Genomic DNA, 27,709 nt, shown 5'->3' with positions numbered 1-27,709 from the left:
CAATATCTGGCACTCATCATGTGGGAAAATTTCAAGATGAGAAAGAGGTAAAGGGCTGAATTCCTAACTCTTAGTTGGCATGTCGTTACTTAACTGTGTTGAGTGTGTATTTCTGGAAAGCGCATCCCAGAGTCTGGATTGAGCTGTGAGAATGTGCCACTCTCTTTAAGCTCCACTTCCTGTGACAGTGCCATGTTGCAGATGTTGGGGAGCTCTTTGCTAGCACTGAAAACCTCAGTAATGTGTGTTCTTTCCTGACTATCTGTGCAAATCTCCACCAACTGGCTCTCACCCCTCTCCCAGCTAGAAGGGTTTTAGGTGGATATTTTTCAAATTCCTTCTTCTTCTTGAGTAAGTACTGTAGTCAAAAAAAAAAAGGATGCTGTTTACTTGTTTAAGCTTCGTGTGTGGTTCATCCCCAACCGCTGAGAGCAAACACTGGTAAAGTCTGAACTCTTCAAGTTATGGCTCACTGCAAAGTACCCGCTAGCGGTATAATATATCATTTGACATCAAGAACTCTCTTCCAGAAAGCAAAATCTAAGTACTGATTACAGTAAAGGAATCTAGTCAAACAAGAAAAGAGCTGTGTGGACTATTGGGGTCAGCGGCAAGTGGAGTTTGGGTGCAGCTTTAGCTCTTTCTGACAGTACTGGGACTAGCTCTAAGAGCCTAGCACATGCTAGGCAAGCACTCTACAGTAGCCAAACTGGTAAACTCCAGGTTCAGTGAGGGACTCTGCCTCAAAACACAAGGTGGAGAGAGGCTGGAGAAGACAGCATGTGTGAGTAGCTGGCCTCAGGACACTCACATATGGACATGTGCCACATAGATACCAACACATATAACTAAAACCAGCTCTATTTATATTAAAGTAACAAATGCACATTTAAGAAAGTGGGAGCATGGTTTAGGGATGTATTTTGTTGAAGAGAATCATTCTCTTCTACTTTATTTCTACATCTAAAGCATGTTCTCATAATTTAAGAAAGCATTATCTAGAAATTTCATACTATAAATTCACCATGCTTGGATAAGTAAGTAGGGCTTTTTTGTTTGCATGTGCATGTGTGTATGCATGACTGTACATATGTGGGAGGGGCTGGAGGACAACCTTGGCTATCATTTCTTGGGATACTCTCCACCTTATTTTTTGAGATACAGTCTCTCAGTTGTACCCAGAATGCAGCAGTTTAACTAGGCAGCTTGGAAAATAAGCCTTGGGGGTCCATCAGTATTCAGCTTTCCTAAGCCTGGATATCACCACACTTAGCTTTTTTAAATGGGTCCTGAAACTCGAACTGAGAACTCATGCTTGTACTGGAAAGCACTTTGCTGACTGAGCGTCTTTCCATCTCCATTCATGAAAGTTTGGATGTGAGCAGTGTTTTGATTGGAGCCTCTTCTTTCATGTCATTATTTAATGCTGCTGAGTGGGTTTTACAAGAGAATACACCATGAACTCTACCTAGAGCTCTGAGAAAGTGCTGCCCATTCTTAACATTTGACTTCCTGTAGTTCTGACATGCTGTAGCTGTCGGGTAATTATTTGACGTCACTGAAAGCAGCAGTAATCTGTGCCACTCTCCTTACTATTTGTTCAGACCATCAAGGTCTCATCCTGCCTCCACCAGTACAGTAATCTTCGTACACAAACAACAGGGTTTCAGCTCAGCATGAGTAACCTGCTAGCTGGAGCCACCTTTACAATGTTTGTTCCTCCTGTCATTTTCAGATACTTGGGACTCACCAAATTGCCAGCTGAAATACCCCCCTCTGTTGTTGACTTTGAACACATAGGCACGCTTACCTTTCATGTTTGGTAAATGAAGGTATAACTTTTGTGATGGGGGAACTAATTCCAAGAAGGCAAGCCCTTTAACCAGTGATCAGGGAAGGGTTTGAGAGGAGGCAGGAAATGAAGTAGGGAGCAGGCATGGGATCTCTACCTAGACTCAGAATGTGAGAAAACATAGTATCATAGTTATTTGTCTCACTGAGGTGACCAGGTACATGCCAAGAGCAACTTAAGGAAGAGTTTGCTTTGGCTCACTATTTGAGGGTTCAGTCCACCATGACAAGGAAACATGGCAGCAGGTATATGAGAGAGCTGACAACATTGTATGTAACTTCAGCAAGATGAATGAATGTTCGTGCTTCAGCAACCACTGTCTCCTTTCCTGACCCAAGCCTGCAGGGTGGTGCTACTCACAATCAGAATGGGTTTTCCCTCCTGAATTACCTCAGTCTTGAAACTCACTTGAAGATGTGCCAAAGGATCTTCTGTTAAGGATTTTTAGATTCTAGCAAGTTGACAATTATTACGAAATGCAGGAGATTACCATTTAGCTCAAATATCAATTAGAAAGTTCCTAAGGAAGGAGAATAGAGCTCTGCACTCTGACCCTTCAGTCTCACACCAGACAGAAACACACTAAGAACACAGAGCAGATCCCTCCACCAGAGCTGAATAACCTCTCAGAAGTTCACTGATAGTGATTGACTTCTGAGTAACTATTTCTACAGAGTTTTATGAGGGAGACACCTATATCTGAACATCCAGACACTGATATACACTAGCCTTCATTTCCTATTGTTTTTGTTTTTGTTGTTGTTGTTGGATTTTGGTTTTTCAAGACAGGGTTTCTCTGTGTAACAGCCCTAACTGTCCACAAACTAGCTCTGTAGACAAGTCTGGCTTTGAACTCACAGAAATCCTCCTGCCTCTGCCTCCCAAATGCTGGGTCTAAAGGCATGCACCACCACCGCCCAGTTCAGACTGTCTTCTAATGTTTCAGTATATCTACATCAAGTTCCCTGTCCAGTTTGAGAACTTAGAATTATTTCCTTAGTTATTTGGACAGATTATGTTTCTTAACCAAGCATGGTGTCTCATGCCTTTGAATCTACAATTTTGTAGGCTAAGGTGGAAGCATTATTATGAATTCAATTCCAGGTCTACCTTAACAAGGGAGTTACATTGGGGTCGGTCTGGAATATATAGTGAGATCCTGTCTCCAAAGAAGAGGAAGAAGGGGAAAAGGAAAAAAAGAGGAGGGGAAAGTTGAGGAGGAGGAGGAGGAGGAAGAGAAATAATAATAATAATCAGTATTCTTTAACATATTTAACAGAGGTTTCTGAAGACAGAGATTGTCATCCACTGACTGTGTTCAGCACTCCCCTACCTTCTCAATTTTCACCAAGGCACCTAGCTGCTGAGATGTGCCAAATACTGCACATGAATGAAGGAATGCTCCATTTTAGTGAAATAAGACCTTGTATACCCAAGGGTACCAGCCAGTCAGCACAGATGTCAGAGCATACTCTAATATAAGAGACACCCTTCCTTGTTTCTCGCTCCACTGCAGCACAAGGAAATGAACCTGGTAAACAAATAGGTAGAAAAGAAAGATTTGACAGACCACAGAGCAATATTAACAGAGTATGAGCCATCTCTCAGCAAGTAAGAGCCAGATGTGAGTCAGAACTCAATGCCACATTGTGAGTGACTATATCATGTGCATACATACATAACAGCTAACTGGGATTTTGGAGTTCTTTTTGTGTGTGAACACCAGGGGCAAATGTGTGTGTGAGAGTATGTATGTGGGTGTTTGTATGTGTGTGTGTGTGTGCATATGCATACATGTGTACATGCATGCCTAATGCATATGTGTTTGAATGCATATGAAGATGAGTGGACAATCTCAAATGTCATTCTTTAGGTTGCATCTACCTTACTTTGGGTTTTAGTCTTTAAACTGAAATATGTCCTATTACACCTAGACCCTGAGACACAGTGTCTCCACCTCCCCTGGATAATACTTGAAAGTCTACTAACATGTCCAGCATTTTCACATGAACATGAGGGCTGAAAACTCAAATCTTCGTGTTTGCAAATTGAACATGTTACCAAATGAGCCATTTCCCCATCTCCTGTAATTCTAATAAGATTATTTAGTAAAATTTTTATAAACCTAGAGTCTTAAAATCCATTTTGGTTTTGTTAGTCAAATTAAAGATTGTCTTCTTCTTGACTATTTTAGTAAAAAAAATCTGTCTTTCAGGATATGCAAAGGCACTTAGACTTGTGCTTTTGTGCTATATATATATATATATATATATATATATATATATATATATATATGCCCACACATACACACATACATACACACACTATGAAGTCAGTGGTGTTCTGGATATGGTAGACATTCTACGAATTTCGGTGCTTGGAGATCCAAAAGCTCTAACTTAATCTCCTTTCTCTCAAATCGCTATCTGCTTTTGGATAGCTATTCCTCCACATTTCTCAATGATGAAGTGTTTTCCACTTAGTCTATGAAATTTTCTAATACTAGGGTTGAGGCATTTGCAGGAGCCTAGGAAATCTTGTTAAGGGGATGCTCTCAAAGTGAGGGTAAATCTCTAGGGAAATTTTAAAACCTGTTATGTTTCTCAAATAAAAACATCAATTGCTTGCCCAGAAGACATGCCATATACATTATATACATAGGTTATACATGTATATATAGGCTATATACATAAGTAAATTGTTACAAGAAGTACTGTCTCTGCTGCAGGTGTCAGGTTTTTAAACATGGCATGCTGATGGCCATTGAGCCCCATCTATTGCTCTCTCTCTTGTGTTTGAACCAAAAGAATTTTCTATTTCTTGTTCTCAATCAACCCTTGCCCAAACTCCAAGAGTCCTGAAAAAATAATGCTAACTACATTTTGGTTTTTAACACCTTCTAATTATAGGATGTATGTATTATCCCTCTGAAAACTGACAGCTGTCTAAAGAAGTGTGAGATGGTTGGCTGTGTGCAAACTTGGGCCAAAACGTAAATAGTAAAGGCTTTACCCACCTCTTCAATATCTAGAGTTTGATTCAGTTATAAGGTAAATTGGTGTATGTTAATATCAGTTTATCTATCCAACAAATAGAGAGACAAGCACTTCCTTTACCATCTGAAAGTCTAAAATGATGATGACCATACATAAGCAACAATGATACATGAGCAGATGGTTCCAGTTAGGATTCAGAAGCCTTTATCATTATAAGAACTTGGAACAAGACTCAGAGGGTAGAGTGCTTGACTATAGTTCTTGAAGCCCTGGGTTTGAACTGACACTACTCAGGCTAGTCTTGGTAGCACACAGCTATTATCTCAGCATCTGGGAGGTGGAGATAGAAGGATGAGTACTAGAAGGTCATCCTTGACTGTAGAGGGTTAGAAGTCAGCCTGGGCTATAGAAGACTCTGTCTCAAATTCAATTAATTATATAAAATTATTAAAGAGCTCAAGTCACAGATAAATGAACAAGGTCTTATTTGCATCCTGTCAACTTCTTATGGGAAATCTTAATTAAAAAACAAAATGGTTCAATTTATAAATTTATTTTTCATAGCAGTAGTACACAGGTACCTTTTTAGGATGCCAGATCCAATCTTCTCACCAACTGAAATTATTTTTTCTTTTCTTTTTTATTTTTATTGAACTCTGCATTTTTCTCTGCTCTCCTTTCTACCTCTCCTCTCCCATTCAACCCTCTCCCAAGGTCCCCATGCTGCCAATTTACTCAGGAAATCTTGCCTTTTTCTACTTCCCATGTAGATTAGGTCTATGCATGTCTCTTTTACGGTCCTCATTCTTGTCTAGGTTCTCTGGGATTGTGATTTGTGGGCTAGTTTTCTTTGCTTTGTGTTTAAAAAACCACTTATGAGTGAGTACATGTGATAATTGTCTTTATGTATCTGGGTTACCTCATTCACAATGATGTTTTCTAGCTCTATCCATTTTCTTGTAAAATTCAAGATGTCATTTTTTTCTACTGTGTAGTACTCCATTGTGTAAATGTACCACATTTTTCTTTTCCATTTTTTTAGCTGAAGGGTATTTAAGTTGTTTCCAGTTTCTGGCTATGACAAACAATGCTTCTATGAACATAGTTGAGCACATGTCTTTGTGCCATGATTGAGCATCCTTTGGATATATACCGAAAAGTGGTATTGCTAGATCTTGAGAAAGGTTGTTTCCTAATTTTCTGAGAAATCTCCATGCTGATATCCAAAGGGGCTGGACCAGCTTGCACTCCGACAAGCAATGCAGGTGTGTTCCCTTTATTCCATATCCTCTCTAGTGTAAGTTGTCATCAGTGTTTTAGATCTTGGCCATTCTTATAGGTGTAAGATGGAATCTCAGAGTTGTTTTGATTTGTATTTCTCTGATGACTAAGGATGTTGAACATTTCCTTAAGCGTCTTTCAGCCTTTTTAAATTCCTCTGTTGAGAGTTCTCTGTTTAGGTCTGTGCTCCATTTTCTAATTGGATTATTTGTTCTTTTGATGACCAATTTCTTAAGCTCTTTGTATATTTTGGAGGTCAGACCTCTGTCTGATGGTGAGTTAGTGAAGGTCTTTTCTCATTCTGTAGGCTGTTGTTTTATCTTGTTGACCATGTGCTTTGCTTTACAGAAGCTTTTCAGTTTCCAGTGGTCCCATTTATTAATCGTTTCTCTCAATTTTTGTGCTGCTGGTGTTGAATTTAGGAAGTGGTCTCCTGTGTCAATGCATTCAAGTGTACTTCCCACTTTCTATTCTATAATGTTCAGTGTAACTGGCTTTATGTTGAGGTCTTTGATCTGTTTGGACCTGAGTTTTGTGCATGGTGATAGATATAAGTCTATTTTCATTATTCTACATATTGATATCCAGTTATGCCAGCACCACTTGTTAAATATGCTTTCTTTTTTTCCATTTGAACAACTCAAATTATTAAGCTACTTTACCTTCTAATTATATCTGTGAATGATACAGACAATGGCAGTCAGTGCTTCGTTTGGGACCAGCACTCTCCCTCTCCAGTCCAAAGCATGTACATCAACAGAGATAAGGAACAAACTAAATGTTACATTGGTTGTACAGCAGGGAGCTTCTGTAACGTGATAAACAGATGAGGAGCCCTTATCAGGGTATCACATGAAGGCTCATTGAGGTATTGATCTTGGGAAGAGATCAATAACACAGAGGAATCTTTTGTCTTCTAATTATTAATTTAGAAATGTTTCTGCCTCATAGAACTGACTTGAGTGTAAAGTTGTCTTTTTTTCACATTTCCTTCTAGCCTGAAAGCTTGCTTGGCTCCTGTGTTTCAGAAGCTGCATTTCTTAGTATTACTCAGGAAGGCAAGGCAGGCCGCTCTTGACAGCAGATTTCTCAGTGTTCTCAGAACATCTACTTTGCACCTGGCTTGTCAAACAGTAGACAAACTCTTGTGATAATTCACTGGGCCATTGTTATGCCATTGTTTTAAGCACTAGTGTTTCAGATTGTCAGTCGGTGAGGGAAACTTCTTACAGCAGCCTTATGGGAAGCATTGAGGTGCCGCCCCAGTGTGGTGGGCTGTCTGTGTATTCTGTGAATAAAAGCACCCAGTACACACTTTAGTTTCTTTCCTCACTGCTGTGACAAGATATCTGACAGGAAGGAAGTGAAGGGCAGAAGGGCTGCTTCTGCTTTACAGTTCTAGGGGATCCAAACGACAGCGGTGGGAAAACATGGTGACAGCAGAAAGCAGCTGGTCATATTGTCTCCATAGTAGGGAAGCTAAATGCAACAGGACTTGGCCCTGCTATCAATCATCAGGTCCAGCCCCACTGATCCTCTTCCTCCAATAAGGCTCCCTCTTCTAATAGTCCCCCCAACCTTCCCAAACAGTATCCCCAACTAGGATCCAAATGTTCAAACCCATGCGTCTATAGAGGACATTTTACATTTAAGTCACAGCAGTGACCTTCCTTGGCCCAAGAGGAAAGTGACGCTTTATCAACAAATTGATCAACTTTCCTCTTAAGATCAAGTGACAAGAGAGATCAGGCTGATAAGAGGGCACAGATGCTCTTCTTCAAGGAAACTTATAGCAATGAAAGCCAGGTTCATAGTCCTTACAAGTCCTACTGCTTCACTCAGGTCTAAAGATGTTTAAGGAGACGGTGTGACAGCCCCCATTGAAGAACAGAAGAGGATTCAGTGATGTCTTTTTCTGCTGAGTTTTAGATGGACTGCCCATACTGAAGTAGGTCAGTATCTACCTCCATGCAACAGCTCTTCCAGACTAATTACGAAATTCCTCCCTTCTGGAACCATCCCCAAGAACTCGGTAAAACCAAAGACTTGGATTGGAAACCTTAAGTCTCAGAATGCTCCAGTTCTTAGGATGTTCCTTACAAGGCTTTGACAATCAGTAACATAAACAGTAACCCCTGTTCTTGTTGTGTGTGCATACACATCTGGTTGAAGATGCATGTATACATGTGTGTGGTACATGTGGAGAACAGAGATCAATGGCATTGGTATTCCTCAATCACTCAATACACCATTTCTATTTTGAGAATGGTTTCCTCACTGAATCTGCAACCTTTTGATTCAGGGAAACTGCCTGGCCAGAGAACCCCAGATCCCCTGTCTCTGCCTCTCTATGCTGGGCCTGGAAGTACACCATTCTGTCTGACTTCTAAGTGGGTTCTGGTTTCTGAACCCAAGCCTTCATGCCTTGGCACCAAGCACTTCACCAATTGAATGTTTTTCTAGCTCTGACAGTGTGTGATTTCTGAGCCAACATGGAAACTCATTGCTTTCTGCTTCACAACCTTGCCATGTTAGGGGAGGGAGTACCATGGAGAAAACAGGCCCATGTTTTCCAAGCAGATTTGTTGATACAAAACCTGTTTCTGCGATATCTTGCTTGACTCTATAGCTTTGGGAAGATTACTTAGCATCTTTGTGTCTCAAACTCATTATTAGAAAATGTAGTTAATGATGAACCCTACTGTTAGAATTACACACACACACATACACACACACACACACACACACACACACACATGCACACACGTACACACACATACACAATTTTACTGACTCTTAGCAAGTATTATTTAAAGCTAAGCTATTTATTTGTGTCTTAGTCAGACTGCAGACAGTTTATTACTCTCGAAGACCCTCTGGTCTTCCTACCCACTCACTGCTAGGTACTGTTATTACCAGGTGCTGCCTTCTGATCATGCAAACAGGTGCTCAACACCTCCCGTACTCTCAGCCCTATACTGTGCTATCCACAACAAGTGTCTGGGCTGTGCTCGACCTCTCCGAACCCAGCCCACTCCTCAGCTTCCTCCTTCCTTAGCAGCACCTTCCTCTACGTGCTCTGGCCACCCAAGTCCTTTTTCTTTTTGCGAATTTTAGCAAAAGGCCCTGCACACTTCCATAAACTCTGGAATTGGCAAACACTGGGGTTGAATCTGGCTCCCATGATTACTAAACATGTGACCTTGGCCGAGCAGTTGGTGAGCTTCTCTGGGCATTGGCAACAACCCTATGGATCTCAAATGTTTCTCTAAGAATCACCAGAATTTCTTAAAATTGCAGCCATGTCCCTGTACCCGTTCTGGGTTAACTAAGTCCTTTAAGATTTATTTTTTTTAACTCTAGGTATGTATTAGTGTAGAACTGTGCATGGGAGTGCAGGCACACATGGAGACCAGAAGAGGAAGTCAGATCTCCTGGAGCTGGAGGCAAAAGTGGTTTTGAGACACCAACATAGGTGCTGGGAATCAAAACTGATGCTCTCCCAAAACAGCCAGTGCTTTAACTGCAGAACTATGTCCTAGCCTAGAAAGTGTACTTCTAACAAGTTGCACTGTGCACTGTGATATTGTGCCTTGGCTTCACTTGAAGAACTACTTTGGGCTATTAGGACTGTGGAGAGAGTCAAAGAAAATAATATTTAAAGATTGCTTATTCAGGAATTACTGCATAAACCACGACCTTTCCTTTTTGTCCATGAAACAGGGCAAAAATGGATTAAAAAAAAACTGCAGAGATGCTCTCATTCTGATTTTGGCCTCATTTCACGCATGAAGGGAGAATACCATATTGTAGCATTTCTCACTTAGAGAGAAGAGCTCAGATTGTGTGGGCATTGCCCTTTCCATGGCTCTCCTGGCACCTGACATAAAGGCTTTCAGTTTTAGATAAGAACTCAGACATATGTATTACCCAGCAAAGCAATCTTTTTATACTAGCGGCTGTTTTTAACACACACCCACACATGGGGTGGGATGTATCAAGAATCTGTTTGTGGAGGTTATCCAACATAATGTTTTCTCTTCCTCTGTGTTTGTGGCTCCGCATGCTCAAGCTGAGAAGCTAAGAATCTTGACCAAAGAGCAAGACACATGCTTTTCTTAGTAGAAAATGTGTGAGGAGGAAAAGAACCAGATATGGAAGGGGAAATTTTGTTTAACGACATATTTGGCAGCAGGAAACTGAATACACTGTCTTGTGTGTGATCCACCCAGTGGGAAAAGCATTTTCAAAGGGAATAGAAGAAAATCTCCTTAGGATACAGCATTGGAGTCCAGGGCAGTAGCCCTCTTCCGTAATTGATTTTGCACCCTACATGTAATTTCCTTTTCTGTATATTTGGGACTAGGACTGGATGATATCTCCAAATCTACTTCAGTTGTATTGCTATATGAGGGCACTCCACAGGAAATGGGACTTGAGACATCCAAAATTTTCCTGGCATTCCAGATAGCTGAATAAAACTAAGTGTCAGTTTCTGAACATTATTTGGTGTGTGTGTGTGTGTGTGTGTGTGTGTGTGTGTGTGTGTGGCCTGTACATCTGCCTATGTACAAATGTCGAGGCAAGAGGTGGGTGTCAGGTATCCTCCTCTATCACTCTCCACTTTATTCTTTTGAGTCAGGTTCCGGTCTTAAACAGGGAACTTACAGTAATTAGGTTGTTTTGTTATTGCTTTTTCTAACCAGGGGGGCCACCAACAAGCCCCAGAAACTTTCTAGCTCTACCCCTCCAGCACTAGGATTACAGAGATGCTACCACCCATAGCTTGCTTCATGGGTACTGGGACCTGAACTCAGTACACATGCTTGTGAATCAAGGACTCTTAGCTAATGAGACATCTCTCTAGCCGTAAAATGATGCTTCAAAGGCTTATTTTAAACAATTCAAAAGAAGCAGAACCTACCAGTTTGCCAGCACCATTTCAAAGGGCCTGCGAGACTCTGCCGGAGAAGCCTCTTAAGATTTTGGAAAACGTGGGCTTTTTTTCTTGAAGACTGCTATGATCTTCCCATATCTGATTTCTCCCAAAATTGATCATTACTACGACATTTAAATATGTAAGAGGCACAGTAGGGAAAAAAGAAATAAAATCCCAGGTGTGTAGGTGGGTCCCCTTTTACTGGGAAGGAAGAAAAGCACACAGAAGGCAAGGAGAGTAGCCTTAGTATCAGAAGTCCAAGAAGAAGAGATACTCAGTGCTGCTTGGAGCACTGGGTGGGAAACCACAGCCAGAGTCATCCCCACCTCTGCCATCCCTAGCAGCAACTTCATAGCAGCTGGCTAACAAGCTCACATTGGTTATCACATGAACAACACTGGAGGAGTTTTTCATGGACACTGTGTCAGCTGGCTATGAACACAGGAGGCCCCTGTGTCTGCTTCCCCAAGCAATGAGGCCTTTAGCTTCTTGCCTGAACTCTGACCACTGGCTGCTTTATTTTAAACATTTATTATTGCTCCTGGTTCACATATCTATGCACTTTTACTATGATATTTATCTTTCTCACAAAAAGAAAAAGAAAACACAAAACTCAGGAAACACCTGCCTTTGTAATCCTTCTCTCCTCTTCCCCTCATCACAGATACCGAACAAGTGTAAATTACATCAGTAAGAGACCAGACAAAGCTTTGGCCACAGTTTTCCTTTTTGTTAGAGAAAGTGACTGCAAATCAACAGAAACATACCCTTTACCCACTAAACAAGACACATTCCTCATTATACAATTAACCAAAACACAATTGTATGTAATACAATTACTCAAGACTACAATTACACAAAAGTAATGGCGCAGGGTAGATGGCAATGACTTTCATGTAATCAAAAATAATGAGAGCTTCCTTGATTGTGTATTAAGGTATCAAAGAGATCCCAATTGACAAATGTCCTGTATTGATCTGCAGTACATAAAATACTGCAGCAGCTGATGGATTTGGAAGCTTCTCCCTTGCCAGTAATAAAGACTTGGTGTGGTAGCCATTCCCTGTAATAGCTTTGGTTTGGAGATTTCTAAATTAGCACATTTTAATGAAGCACACATTTTATTATCCACTTTCACATCTGGTCAAATGAAGAAAAGGCACAAAGATCAAGAAGTCAGTGTGAAAAAAAGAGAAGTCAGTATGGTGTGTAGGTGATCGCATGTGGAATGGTATTTATAATCAGAAATGTGTGCTGTGCTTCATTTAATTATAGCAGTCATTTCCAGAATTAGCAAAGACCATGTTCTCTATGGCTGATTTCCCATACCCCCAATATCGGCACCTGACGCTTTTCAACGTTTCTCCCCTGCACTGGGACACTCACTCCCGAACTCCCTTAACTCTGCCCTACATTTTTTCAACTCATGGCTCTAGCCATCAAATCTGATGTGTTCCTTCTTTGTTCTCACCCAGAGCAAAGAATGAAATTTTTCAAGTACAAAGGCCCTCCTTATGATGATTCCAAGTCTGCACCCCAGCCTTTTGGAAGCCATGCACCTTGCCTGCAGAACCTATGAACTGAACTGCAGCAATGGAATGTAAGACATGGTAAATTGCAAGACAAGGCATCAGTTACTCGCTATTCAGGAAATAAGTTTTGCCAAGAAAATTATCGTATGCTATTAGTTATAAAATGCATCCCAGTACTAGAGATTCTAAATGCAAACTCAAAGCATTTTGAATTGATAACACTTGTGAGCCATGTATTTTCCACACAGTTCTGTGGCACTATTTCCTACCATCTTTTGCCTACTGTCAACTTTGCCAAGCATGATTTGCCCTATCCTTTAAGGTATGATTCAGTCACCTTCCCATACTTCCTCAGTCTCATTCCTTATTGTCACAGTAGTATCAACTTACTGGAATCATGTGTCCTTACTAGTGACAATGTTTCCAAAATTAGGTATATTTGAGTTTACAGCAACAACTAGTCAATATAGCCAAGAACTTCTAATACTAACACATATGTAAACACTTAATCTCATCTTCCTACCAGCTCATTAATATCTCAAAGGATTAAGCAGAATTCAAAGAATGAGGCAGGTAGGTGCTACAGTAGGAACATGGCAAAATCCTGCTGAAATTTAGCATCTATTGTCTTTGGTTTTCTGACTTCAAATCTAGAAATTTCCAACAGAAGAGAAGTCAAATTTCCGGAGAGAGATAACTGAAAACTGACCGTCATGCTAGATCTCTGGGGTGCAAAATCAAAGAACTGATTCTTATTGGCCTACTGTCTGGTCTCTTTGGAGCTCAAGAAACAATGGGTGGGGTTCGTGGCAGTTATACCAGCCATCCCAAACTAATGACATCATGTAGAGCACAGCCAAACCCCTAGCAGTAGATTTCCTATGGTTTTATGCCATTATAGGAAGGACACCCACAGCAGGTGAAGAATGAAACGGTTAGGGGAGAAGTAATTCCTCCCGATCTCATGCTTTACTCTTAACTTCAAAGTAATCAAATGTTGTCTATGCATAAAAGTTTAATCCTCTCACAAATTTGTATTTTGATTTAATTTGCATATCCCATTTACTGCAAGTCAACACGAAGAGAGACTCAACTAATTTAAACTGTTTTTCTCTGTGCCTGAAATCCTTTCAGAAATATTTTCCATTAGGCGACTCAATTATGTCTAATGTGGTTAATGTCAGCAGATTAGAATTTTGCTTAAAGAAACTCATATTTAGAACAGGAGAACGGGAAGGGGTGGGAGAACAGAGGAGACAAGACAATAATTACCTGTCTTTGATGCTACACAGATCAATGTGTAAATCACTAAAATTCCCCAGGGAACCTTGCTGAACTGAAATGAGGTCCTTGGGCTGGTTATCAATAAAGATGAGCCTCATGCAGCCTTGGAAAGCCTTAATGGGATTTAAGCATTGGGAATCGGAGAGATTGTCGGGGCACCCTGTGGGACAGAGAGAAAAGATGAAGAACACTGAAATGATCTGTCATTGCTTTGGCAACCTATTGATGGAAGATCTTGAGCTCTAATTATTTGGGCACTTTTTCATTCTCAGCAGGGGACACTTTTGTTGTAAATCCAGGCTCAGGAGGAGGGGCAGAAATGATGCAAAACAGGTGTATTCAGTCACTATAAAGGAAAAAATTGCCAAAGGGAATATCATTGGTATAACTTTTACCTTAACTCCACCCATGTGTGTGTGTGTGTGTGTGTGTGTGGTGTGCCTGCAGATGCATTCTTTCATGTGGGGATCTGTAGAAGGCAGGGGTTGATATCAGTATGTCTTACTACTTTCCCTTTAATCTTTTAGATAAGATCTCTCTGTGAACCAAAGCCTCCCCAATTTACCTAGACTTTGGTCATGAGCCCCAGGGATCTGTGTTCACTCTTCTCTTTGCTTTTTGTGACACTCTCCCTTCAACCAACCTGACGTGAATTAGCTGGGTCATCAGTGAACCTCAGGAGCCTGTTTATCTCAACACTGGAATTCAAGGTATTCCATGCCATGCCCAGTATTTTATAGATACTGAGAATCCAAACTTAGAATCTCATGCTTACTTGGCAAGCATTTCATTAACTGAGTCTTATACACACACACACTCACACACACACACACACACACACACACACACACACACACACACACACACACACTTTTCTTTCTGCTGGAAACCTATTTGTCTTTCTTTTGAATGACATCCTTCACATATTGTTCACATATTGTTCACATATTGTAAGTGCCTGAAAATGTTGGTTCTGTCTCAAAACACACATCTAAATTCACAATGCAATTCTGAATTACACTTTCTTTCTAAGGAAATCATGCTCTGCTAAGGATGGCAGTAAAGTAATTGTCTGGTTAATTGTGGAGCATTAACAGGCTTAGTTCACGAGAAAGGTACTCTCAGAAGCCAAGCAGGAATTTTGACATGCTGTGCAAAGTAAATCCAGACATTAAGAGAACTGCCTGCTTAAGTGCGCATAGTTATAGGCTGTAACAGCACATGCAGAAGGTTAACCCCACACATCTTAATGAGTGTTCTATAGAGATAAAAAAAATTGCTTTGCCCTGTTTAGCATCACCTGCAGCCAGGACAATGTACTCCCGGTTAAGACAGGTGAAGACCAAGCAGGTAGACAAGTACGTGGGCTCTTACAAACTCCATCTCAGTGGTTTTAAAAGGTTCAGAGCATATGGGAATGGAGCCTGAAAACACAGCAATAAGCCATAAATAATAGGGAATTATTTCAGCCATCGCTAATAGACAGTCACTGCAGGGCTGAAGCCCAGCAGCTGGTTACCAGCTCACAGGCATACTATAAAATGAAGAGATGCTACAACTTCTAATTGAAGCTGTAGAGAGAATTTATGGAAGCTGACTATTACTGCCGAAGCTCGTTTTTCACCTTCCTTAAGTTTACAGTCTGTGTGTGAGGGTTTGTTTAAACACTGTTCAAATCATAGATAAATCTTCACATTCTAAGTATGGTACCCCTGGAAACACACCCAGAATTTAGCACTATTCTAGCTAGGGGAGGAGGACCATTTTGCCTCTGTGATATTTTAAATGATTATTGTAACATGATTATTCAAAACCATTTTGCCTGAAAATAAATTCCTGACCATCATTCTTTCTCCATTGCTAAAATATAGTATGTGATTCAGAATCCTCAGCATATAGTAGAGATCATAGCTCTGCATTTGTTCCATCCATTTGCTTTCACTAGGGGGCTCCAGTGAACACAGATTTGAGTCTTCTCCATACATATGCTGTCTCTATAGTCATCTACAGATTATTATGATTTGAGTGACAATGCATATGAATTTGAGTGTGCAAATGTCACAGCCCATGCATGGCTATTACTGAACAACTACAGGAGCTGGTGCTTTCTAACCTGCCTGAGGATGGGGTCTTCGGTTTGCCACTGTGTACACCAGGTTTACTGGCATGAGCTGCCTGAAGATTACAGACATGTGCTACAGAGGCTGGCTTTCCAGGGGCTCCAAACATTGAAACACAGGTCCTTAGGCTTACACAGCCAGTCCTCTATGACTGAGCTATCTTGACATGCTACCAATTATTTTATTTCCACAAACAACAGTCTTGTTATATCTTATATGGAAATGTTATCACTTAAACATGCATGCCACAGCTGTGAATGTAGTGGTGAATGTAGTAGGTGAAGGACAGTGGGGCTTCCTCATACTAAAATCCAACCTCACTGATCTTGTTCCACATTGCTTCCTTCCAAGGAGACCCTACATATGAATTCTGTACTTATGCAAAGACCCTTTTGTGTTTCTAGCCTTCCATGTTTTTCCTTGGGAAGAAAGGGATGATTTGTAAGTTTTGGAGCTAAGAGACTATAGGAGTTTTTTGTGCAGCTCAGTGTAGAATGTATGATTAGTATTTGGGAATACTCCAGGTGTAATTTATTGCTATTATTATTATTATATTATTGTTATTATTATTTATGAGAAAGAGAGAGAGCAGACAAGCATGTGTATTCATGCATGTATGAAAGTCAGAGGACAGCTTATGGAGCGAATTCTCTTCTCCCACTCCAGGTTCTAAAGATAGAACTCAAGTCCTCAGGTTCGAGTAACAAGAGCCTTTGCCATTTCTTCAGTAAATGCTATTTTTCGGTGCTTGTCCTCAGCTATCTCATGAAAAGGAACTGTCAGGTCTAGGGCAGGGTCATTTTATGCTCCCCTCGACAAGATCCCAACCAGTTTGTGTCGCCTTCTCAACTGTGTTGAAGAAAGCATGGGGGGCTTTGGAGCTGGGTGTGTATGTGAGCTGTGTGGAGAGCATGCTTGAAGTTTGGGTGTGAATCTGTGCATGGAGACCAGTGCCTTTTGCACACTGAGTCAGCCCTCGACCACCAAACTCCACTGAGCCTGTATTCTGCTCTTGTTTCTGTCTCCTAGCAATTCTGAAATTGTTCTCTGTGTTCTAGGAAAGTGAGTAGAAGGACTGTATATTAAGAGTTTAAAGTCAGAGAGCCGTGAGGACTAAGTGCCCTTTAGATGTGGCTTCTGTAAAGAGACCATGACTACAGAAATAGGCACTATCTTTCTCTTGTAATAAAAGATACACAAAATACTCAACATGGCATGGTATATATTGTATGAGATAAGAATAAATAAAAATTAAAAAAAATAATCAACATAGGTGTATTTATAAAAATGTTAAGATGCCACATAGGCTTTGGTCACCTCAGTTTATTTTAGCGTGTGTCTCTGGAAGTAGTGCCAGGGTTTAGAAAACGTTAGGAAAAGCAGCCATGGCTCCCCTTCCGGAGCCCCTAGCTCCTATACACTCTTCTCTGTCTCCTTCTTGAGTGTGGGTGAACTCCAAGGTATGGGAAAGGGGAGAGAAGGCTCACAAAGAAGAGAGGCAGTGGAGCGACCTAGATGACTGAGCAGGCCGCTGGTGCCTCCCTCTTGAGTTTTCCCTCTTGCAGGTACTTTCTGATTCTCAGCTCCTTTTCTCTCAGTTTTCAGCTGACTTTTTCCTTTCCAGCGTGACCAAGCAGCTTGGCATGGCTACAAGAACTCTCGTGTTGCGTTATGTAACCCAGCTCTTGTAACCTCGGTTTTTTCTGTCCTCGGCACTGCTCTAGATTAGCTTAGGTTGGCACAGTGGCCTGAGGGTTTGCTTTCTCACTGTTTGTTGCTTGTGTGCATGCATGTATGCATGCAGGGCTGTGGGGAGGATAGCCTAATTAACAAAGCACACGGTGACATAATTCCCCTGTCCTTTTATTTGAAGCCTCAAAAGCTAGGGGATTTACCTCCAAAGTAGTAACTATTTCCAGAATAAATTCGCAGCCTGGAGGCGTCCGGAGCCGGGGAAGCAGGATCATTATCCAGTGTGAGAGTGACCCGGTTTCTCCTGGCGTTGATGCTGACCGAATGCCACAGGCCATCATTCAAGGAACTGCCTGCAAAAGAAACAGGGAGGGGTATTTCATGAGGGTCATCTCTCTCTTCTGACTTACAACTTAGTCTCTTTTCCTAAGCCATTTCTGATAGTTTTGGCTAAAAAACAAAGGGGACAACCCCAAATATGTGAGGCATCTGTGCTAAACAAAAGCATACTGTATATTAATTAGGATGGTGATTAGCGACTGCAGAGGAAAAAGCAATCCTTCAAATGAGACCAGCAATTATATCCCCAGAAACAATTGTTTTAAGAGAAGATTCCAAGAACCAAAACCAGGACCTAGCACATCCGATGCATGCCCTCTACCACTTCTTTTCCTGATGCTGTGATAAAATACCCTGACAAAATTAACTAAAGGGAGACAGGGTTTATTTCATCTCACAGTTCAAGGATATAGTCCGCAGTAGCAGGGAAGTCAAGCAGAAGAAACTTTCCACAATTAGGGAACTAGAAGGATGAAAACAGACTGCTGCTCAGCTTGCCTTTCTCCACTTTGCACAGCCCAGGATCAGATCCCCAGTCCAGGGAATGGTCCTGCCCTCCATTAGGATGGGTCTTCGCACATCAGCTACTATGATCAAGGGAGTCCCTTACACATATTCTCAGTATAACCTTAGTTTCTGTAATTCATCTTGAGTGTTCCTGAAGGCTTGCTCCTGGGTGAAACTAGATCCCATCAAGGTGACATCTAACATTAATCACCACAATTGCACCAGGGTGGTTTCGTTTAAGACTGTAATATGCTTTGAGCGATCCTCTTCGGCATCCTACTAGCCTTCCCCATGTCCCACACTGTCTCATTCTCCACACGTTTGCTTCTACTTTCATGTCACATTTCAGAAGTGGACAAGGCCAGCCCCATTGCAAGGCAGATCCAGTGTCTTACTATAGTCAGGGTCACATTAAATCAATACCAACTGTAACAATTTTAATATATTTAGTTGACTGTACATGTGTATGTGGGGGGTGTGTACATGTGGAGGTCAAAGGACAATCTGTGTGAATCAAAGCTCTCCTTCCACTACTTGAATCCAGAAATCTAACTCACGATACCAATCTGGTATCAGTATTAAGGGATCAAACATGATTAGAGGACAATTCCAGAGCATTTGGAGGGCAAGAGGTGGCTTGTTAAAAGCAAACGCTCCTGATGCTGTGCTCATCTCTCAGCTGCTCTGCCACACTGACCTACCTTACTAAGGGAGCTGCATTAGGAATTAATCATGAAGGGCCAATTAATTCCGCTCAAAAATTTTCCATCTATGGAGATTTCTGCTTGATTATGCCCCCACTGAACACTGAAGAAAACAGCTATATTGAGTGTTCAGGCCACAGTGACACAGAACTATACATGTTCATCATTCAATTTTCGGTTTGCCTGGCTGTGCACTGACCTGCTTTCCTTCTAATTGTCTCGGTTTCCTCACCGGCAAAAGTGGGTACTGTACTTAAAGGTGGCTCTAGGGATTGTAACTCTTACTATAATTGTATGCTTAAGTATTTGGGCCCTCCATGAACTAACACTGACAGGCAAAACCATGGATCCAAGTCACCCTTACGGTTGGAAAAGTACAGATAATAACATATTCCTTTGTATTTTGGAATGAGCCACAGTTAAAAGGTAAGGGTAATTGTACATAGAATTCAAACACTATCCTTTGACATTATACAAATGAGGAAGACAGATACATTAACAAGCCAGACAATGGACATTTAGACTGACGCTGAATATAACCTTGCTGTTTGTACTCATAGGAGCTATGATCACCCACATAAAACCTACATAAAATTTGGCTCACCAACACTCTGTCAGAGAGTGTGAGGAGCTTGTGACAATTCAACCCATCATGATTTCTACTCAGTTAATGGTTGCTGGAAGAGAGGTCATTTCCTTCAGCAGTACAGTCACTATTAAGATACCTTAGAACCTGTAACTCCTGACCCGTGCTCCTGTACACAACACCATAAAACTCACTAGTTATTAAAACTGGACCCTTAAAATAGAAAGGGGATGTTCCATCAGTCCCATTCCAAGTGGACTTGGTGGTCTCCCATTAGTTCTGTCCTGCCGTCTCAGTGGGTGAACGCATCCCTCATGTTTCTGACTTTCTTTCTCATGATCTCTTTCCTTCTGCTCCTCATCAGAACTTTGGGAGCTCAGTCCGGTGCTCCAATGTGGGGCTCTGTCTCTATCTCCATCCATCGCCAGGTGAAGGTTAAGGCTCACAGTGAGCCCGTCCATGCTGTAGAGTTCACATTCATTGAACATGCGACCAAATCGGACTCTCTGAAAGTGGCTGATGGTGGAGGCTGACCGAGAAGCCAAGGACAATGGCGATGGGCTTGGTCTCTACGACATGGACGGGCTCTGTGTGAGCCTTGTCAGTTTGGTTGCTCACCTTCCTGGACCTGGAGGGAGTTGGGAGGACCTTGGACTCAACATAGTGTAGAGAACCCTGATGGCTCTTTGGCCTGGAGAGGGAGGGAGTGGGGATATGGGTGGAAGGGTGGGGAGGGAAGGGGGAGGAGGGGGGAGGAGATGGCAATTTTTAATAAAAAATAAATAAACTGGAAACAAAAAAATAGAAAGGGAACAGTTTGAAAGGCGAGGGGACCAATATGAGTTGGAGGGCCAAGAGAGAGAGTGGGAGTGTAAAGTGGTGAATATGGTCAAAATATATTATACATGTGTGTGAAAACATTATAAGGAAACCAATTACATGCAGTTAATACATGTCAAGAAAAACCGAAGACAAAATCAACCCAACAACAAATAGCAAACTTCCAGCTTTAAGTGAGACTGTGATGACAGGCAAAGAAGAAAGAGGGCTTACTGCCTCTGTATATGAAGTCTAGGAATGTTTCACGGAGTAGGTAGGAAACAGTTCAGTCCAGTGAGCAAAAATTCTAGGACACAGCTATCTGCTCAGACAACAAAGAAATGGATAATGGAAAATAGAAAAAGAAAAATGAAAAAGAGAAGAACATTTAAAGCAGTCCCCCAAGGCTTTGGGTGCCAGGCTAAGAAGAGTCCAGCAAAAGCCTTTGAAACAGGTTTCTGAAGAACATTTTACTCAAATCAACTTCCTTTGAATCTCTGTGGAGGGAATTTGGGTATTTTCACTAGACCAAACAAACAACACAACTCCATGAACTGGATGGGGTTGAGGAGTAGATCTGGGGCAGATCCCTGCAGTTCACATACAATACCTGAAATCCAGTGAAAAGCTGAAGTGAAGGCAGTGGCACCAGCACTTCTAATTCCAGTGTGCCTCTGAGGGACGGTAGGTGGAGACAGGAGAATCTGCAAAACTTGAAGGCCAGCTAACCCCACTGACACACTGAGTCTCAGACCCTTTCTCATGACAAGGTGGAAGGAAATGACCAAGACCCAAAGATTGTCCTCTGACTCTCCATGCATACTCTAGTGTCCCAACACCGCTGACAGGTGCTTCATGACCTGACACAGAAACACATGGACTTACTTTTCCCTGACTCTTATCTTCCCACTCCTACCATACACATACAAAAAAGTATCTATATATAATGTGTGCATGTGTGTTTGTGTGTGTCTCTGTGTGTGTGTGAGTGTGTGTGTGTATGTGTGTGTGTGTGTGTGTGTGTGTGTGTGTGAGAGAGAGAGAGAGAGAGAGAGAGAGAGAGAGAGAGAGAGACCATTGAATAGCCAGAGACACAAATCACCAGTGCAGATCATAAAGAAAAATGAGGGTTCTTTAATTTAGGAAGGGCCAAGATAGAGGAACATCTTCTCAGAGGGCCATGTGAACCTAAAAGCAGTGCTTTTCAGTCCTTTTCACTGGTGATGATCAACAGCAAAGGATCAGCAGAGACAGCTGAGGAACACTAGATAGTACTTAGCAGAGCCCCTGGAGCCTTCACAGTGAAGCCCTCTGGGAGGAAGGTAAAAAGAGGGTTACTTGGCTCTGAGTCGTCAGGGCAGAATGAGTAGCTTCTGTGTGGAGAATCTGCACAGGGCAGTCTCAGTACCAAGCCTGGAGCCCAGCTATGCTCCCACCAGGGTAGCTGTGCCCCATCTGCTCAGAGAAGCCCAGATGGCACAGACCCACCATGTGAACAGCTCCCTCAACATCTGCTTCCCATGGACGGGAGACCCAGAAGCTTCTCCAGCTGGTAGCTCCAACTTCTCTCATGGACAGCTATCACAGACAAGGTAGGATTTGGATTTCGGACATGGTGACTGTGCTAATTAGTTAAGGATTCTGTCAAGTGATTCCTAGGGATGAACATTTGATATTTTGAAAGAGCATTTGAGGTGCAAGCCAAATGTAGGTCTGCTTTCTTTCATTTGCATACTAATTTGAATATATCTCCATAACACATGAAGTTGTATTTGAAAGCAAACTATGGACTGGGCTGGAAGAGGAAGTATGATTCACCATGCAGGATCTGGTTAGTACCCAGGAACCAAGCAGTTGGCTAGTCATAGATGACTGTGGAGAAGGCTATACACAAAGGCTGTAGAAGTTTGATCTAAGCATAAGTCCATCATCTAGCTTCATTACAGAGGCTCAGCATCAGAGGAGATGGTTGAGGTATAGATATAGGAGCCAGAGCCTTCTTTTATCTGGTCATACGTAAATTGTGAGCTCAGATCCTTTCCAGTATCATTATCCATATCTTTCTGTGTTTAACTGTTGGTGTGTGTGTGTGTGTGTACGTGCATGTGTATGTGAAGGCAAGAGTTTGACCAGGGATCTTCCTCAAACACTCTCCAAAATTTTTTTGAGACAACTTTTTCATTTAATCTACAGTGTGATATTTCTGGCTAGCTCGATGATCATTGCATCTAGGGATCATCCTGTCTCTAGTTCTCTGAGTTGATACTATAGTCAAGACCATTGGTAGCCAACTTTTTATGTGCTTACTGGCAGTCTGAACTCAAAATCCCCTCCTTTTGCAGAAAGCACCAATGAATGCACCTCTCAAGACCTCGACTTTCTTGATTTTTTTTAAAGAGTTCTGTATTCATTGGGTTGTATAATGTGGATGTAGGATTAGACGTGTGCCACAGTGCACATGCGGTGATGTCAGAGACAACATTGTGGACTCAGCTCTTTCCCTTGATGTGGATTTGAGTTTGAATTCAGGACATAGAATCTGTGTAGCCAGTGCTCTGAACTAGTAAACTAGCAGTTTTAATAGAACAAGGATCACGAGGAGAAGTTTTGAAGAACAGATGCTGGACTTCATGAGACATTAAAGAAGCCAGACTTCTGTAGTATCTCAGATATGGAAAGGCTCAAGGATCCCCAGGGACTGTGCCATGCAGCCAGATATAGGGCTGCTTCTCTCTAGAGTTCAGGGGAAGAAAGAAATTAGGGAAAGAAAAGGGGAAACAAGCTATTATCAAGGGAACATGGACTAGATTCCAAGAGAGTGAGGTGGCACACCCTCCTCTATGATGCTCTTTTTGCCCAGGTATCACTTCTAGTTAATTCTGTACATGGACTAAAAATAACACACCTAGATATTCTCCAGAGTTTAATGGTTAAGAAAAATTTATTAGAGCCAGCAAGATCACTCAGCAAATGTAGGCTCTTCCCAACAAACAAGTCTACAGATGTAAGTTCAACATCTTGAACACATGAAGAAGAGAACTGACCCCTGCCAGCTGTTCTCTGACCTTCACCTGTACTTCATGGCATGTGTATGTATGTGTATAAACAGAGAAACACAAAAAACAAAAACATACTTTAAAAGACAAACCTGGGGATGGGGTTCCGTGTCTAGAGAAGTTGCCCAGCATGCAACTCCATAACATACAAACAAGAAATCAAACAAAATACAAAGCTGAAGTTAATATATTCAAAATTAGAGAGAACGCTCTTGGATCAGGTTGCCCCCTCTCAAACTTCCTGAGACAAACAGTTCTGAGTGAACAGACAGCTCTCAAGGAGAACAGAAAAGTACCAGTGTGGGGTCAGAGCAGTGTTAACAGGATTGCCCCCAGGGGTCACTTCAAGGGATTCGGTACCACAAGATATAGGAACTGAGTCTTAATGCATCCTCAGTTCTGGGAGGGCTTTTGGGTGGTGGCAAAATTCTCAAAATTTAAAGTGATGGCATAAAATGATAGTTTTTTGACAAAGATCAGGATTAAGAACTCAGAATTTTAAAGCATAGTTTCTTGATGCTGAGTGCTTAATCCAAAGGACACTGGATGGTCTCAGAAATGGCTTGTTTTGATCCCCTTCATCCACCCTATTATTGGGTGTGTGTGCATGTGTGTGTGTGTGTGTATATGCATGTGTGTATGTGTTAGAGAGAGACAGAGAGAGAGAGAGCGAGAGAGAGAGAGAGAGAGAGAGAGAGAAGAGGAGGAGGAGGAGGAGGAAGAGGAGGAGGAAGAGGAGGGGGAGGAGGAGGAGGAGGAAGAAGAGGAAGAAGAAGAAGAAAGAAGAAGAAGAAGAGAAGGAAGAGGAGGAAAAGAAGAAAGAGGGTAAAGTAGGAAAGCGGAGAAGAAGAGAAGAGGAAGAAAGAAGAAAGAAGAAGAAGAAGAAGAAGAAAGAGAAGAAGAAGACAACAACCACCACCAACCAACAACAACAACAACCAAGTCATAGAATCAGAAATTTCTCTTCTCCAAGGAATGCTATAGAAATTTGAACCACTCTCCAAAAATAAGAAACCATAGTACCTAGCCTAGAAACTCTTCTCTTCCCTTAACAATCCTCATTCCAAATGAGTCGTTTCCACACTATGGAAAAAGGGAAACTGCACAGAGGGACTAAGAGCAGACAGAATACAGAATTTCCTCCCCTGGTCTGTTATAACTCTGGGATTTTCAAACTTGGTTGGCACTCTTGTTGAATCTGGAATTCCTCAAGAGACTCGTCTCCATATGGGTTTGTGAGGGCATTGCCAAAGGGAATCACTGAGAGGTGAAGATCTTCCAATGACAGATATTTTCAGTGGCAGTTCAGAAATAGAGAGATCCCGAGGAAAAATGGTACTGCTTTGCCTGTCCAACTCCACAGCCTGCTAATGAGTGTGTCTACACAGTTGCTTCTACTGCTGCTGCTGTTGCCATCCTTTGCTGGCAACTGAATCTAGTTCATTTAGCCTCCAACAGCTCTCCAGTAATTCTCTAGGTCTTCATAACTAGAACTGCTAATACATGGGCCTTATAGACTGAGACAGTAGTGGGTTCTCAGCCTTTCTTATTATTTGAAAACAATTGTTGCACTACCAATCCAATACTTGTAAGCCAATCTAATAGATGCCCTTTGCAGTACACATTCTGTTGGTTATACTCCTTCAAAGAAACTTGGCTGGTACGCTTATATCACACATTTTTTTTTTAAATGGTGCCCATTCCTCATCAAATCTAAGCCTAAATTCAGACAACTTTCATTGGTCCTGTGTGTCTATTTCTGAAAGCTCTCCATTTGTTCAAAACTTCATTTAGTGAGGGTTCATCATGACCCTCCTGACTGATAATTGGTGGGAATGGGCTACTCACTTTTGCCCATATTTAGAGTTTGACGTTCTAAAGTAGTAGTCCTTAACTCTTGGATATTGAACAACCCTTTCATAGGTGTCACACATCAGGTACCCTGCATATTGGATAGTTGCAGTACTATTTATAACAGTAGTAAATTACAGTTATGAAGTAGAAATGAAAATAATTTTATGGCTGAAATCACCACAACAATAGAGACTATGTTAAGTGGTCAGAGCATTAGAAAGTTTGAAACCACTGATCTAGAGAACAGACAATATTATGTATTGATTTGAAATTTGAAATGCAAATTTGTGTATTATTTCTGGAAGGTGATATATCCACAATATCCAACACTTTACAAATGTAGTATTTTATTTTCCTTGGATGCTGTTTGAAGAATTTATTCTTAAATATTGAGGCCCGAAGCCAAGATGTAAGATGTTGATAGTTTGTGAGGCCATTGTTTTCCATTGTAGAAGTTCAAAATAATCAGTGTTTCTGAGAACACTAAATTAGCTGAATTGAATATGATAGATTCATGTTAATTACAAAGAAACACTGCCAGTATCCTATAGAGTGAAATGCCAAGGGTTTCTCAAGATATATACTGGACTGTGAGCTCGAGAATTGGCTCAAGAGTTAGAGCACTTGCTACTCTTACAGAGCAGTGGAGTTGAGTTCCTAGCAACTGCATACAATGCCCTCTTCCGCCCCATGTAGGCATCCATACTCACATGATCAAATAGTACTCCCCTTCACACATACACATAAATAAAAATAAAATAAATATTTTATATTTCAAAACCAACACATATGGACTGATAAAATCATGTATTGTTTTTGTGGTTTTGCCTATAAAGAATTAGAACTTTCAGTTTTTAAGTGTAAAATAGGAGGTCTTTTAAAATTATGGATAATAAAGGAAGTAAGAAACGAATTCAGTTGAAACAAAAGGTTTTATGTGGACCTTCCTTTACCCTCTTAGTTCCTTCCATTTCCTAGAATTCAGTTTGATACATAAAGGGAACTGAAGACAAAGAGACAGAGAGCATGAACAGACAGAGAGACAGACAGAGAACATGAGCTTCCATCCGTTTTCCCAGAAACCATGTTAAGGCCTTCAGAGTTTTCTACATGAAGAAAAGGAAGAGAGAACAGAGAGCAGGGAGAGAGGGAGAGAGAGGAGAAGGAGGAGAGAAAAGATAGAAACTTCCTAGTTTTGCAAGTGAACTTTCAAAACATGGATTATGAAAATAGCTAGGAACATGCTCTGTCAGTCCTGGAAACTTCCTAAAGCTCACAAGAGTCATTTCTTGTTCTACTGTCAAAGACAGTCAAACAGGAAGCCAGACGCTAGTGCCATGGTGCTTTAAGAGGCAGAGCAGTAATCAGGTGTGGGTGGTGTTTTAGACACGTGCCAGTTCTCCCTCTACCACCCACCCACCACCGCTGCCAAGTTTGCCTCTGTGCTCTCTCTCCCCCTCCCTCCCCCCCCCCTCCTCCCCTCCCTCCCCCCTCCCTCCCTCCCTCCCTCCTCCCTCCCTCCCTCCCCCCTCCCTCCTTCCTCCCTCCCTCCTTCCTCCCTCCCTCCCTCCCTCCCCCCTCCCTCCCTCCTTCCTTCCTTTATTTCTATTTTTGAGGCAGGGTCTCAAAATCATCCCGCTTTAGCCTCCTAAGTGCCAGTGCCTTAATCACAGACAAACAGCACTATGCCTGGCTGGCCTTAGGTTTCATTTTGTAACTGCTTTATTGAAATATATTTTATACATCGTGTATCTTATCTGCATAGAGTTCACCACTCAATAGAATTTTGCATGTTCAGGTTTCTGAAACCACTAAAATGATGAATTTTTAAAGTATTTTTTCCACACACAGTTTACTATTCTCCAGTTTCCTCCTGTCTCCACTCATAGTCCTGTTCATTGATATTTCACCTGCCTCTAAGAATTTACCTTTTTTGACCTGTCACAAATATAATGTGCAATATATTCCACTTCACTACTTAACTTAAGGACTGTAAGGTTAACACGATTTGGAAAGCAAAAATAAATATTTGTGGCTTAATTATGTTCCATTGTGTAGATATTCCATAGTGTGTTTACTTACTCACTGATCCTTGATATTTGTGTTTGTTTCAGTTTGAATTAGTGTGGATAATTATGCTATGCATAT

General features: G+C 41.5%; 1 protein-coding gene across 1 annotated transcript in view; it reads right to left on the bottom strand.

The window, feature by feature from the left end:
• The window catches only part of Cntnap5 (contactin associated protein family member 5), a 954,245-nt gene that overhangs the window by 409,728 nt on the left and 516,808 nt on the right, over positions 1-27,709 (bottom strand). The window contains 2 exon segments of the mRNA XM_042054039.1: positions 13,873-14,044; positions 17,900-18,049. Coding sequence (XP_041909973.1) covers positions 13,873-14,044; positions 17,900-18,049 — 322 coding nt within the window.

This window comes from Arvicola amphibius, chromosome 12, assembly GCF_903992535.2.
Source record: "Arvicola amphibius chromosome 12, mArvAmp1.2, whole genome shotgun sequence".
NCBI lineage: Eukaryota > Metazoa > Chordata > Mammalia > Rodentia > Cricetidae > Arvicola > Arvicola amphibius.
Note: the sequence above shows the minus strand (reverse complement) of the source record. Positions and strands in the feature narration are given on the sequence as shown.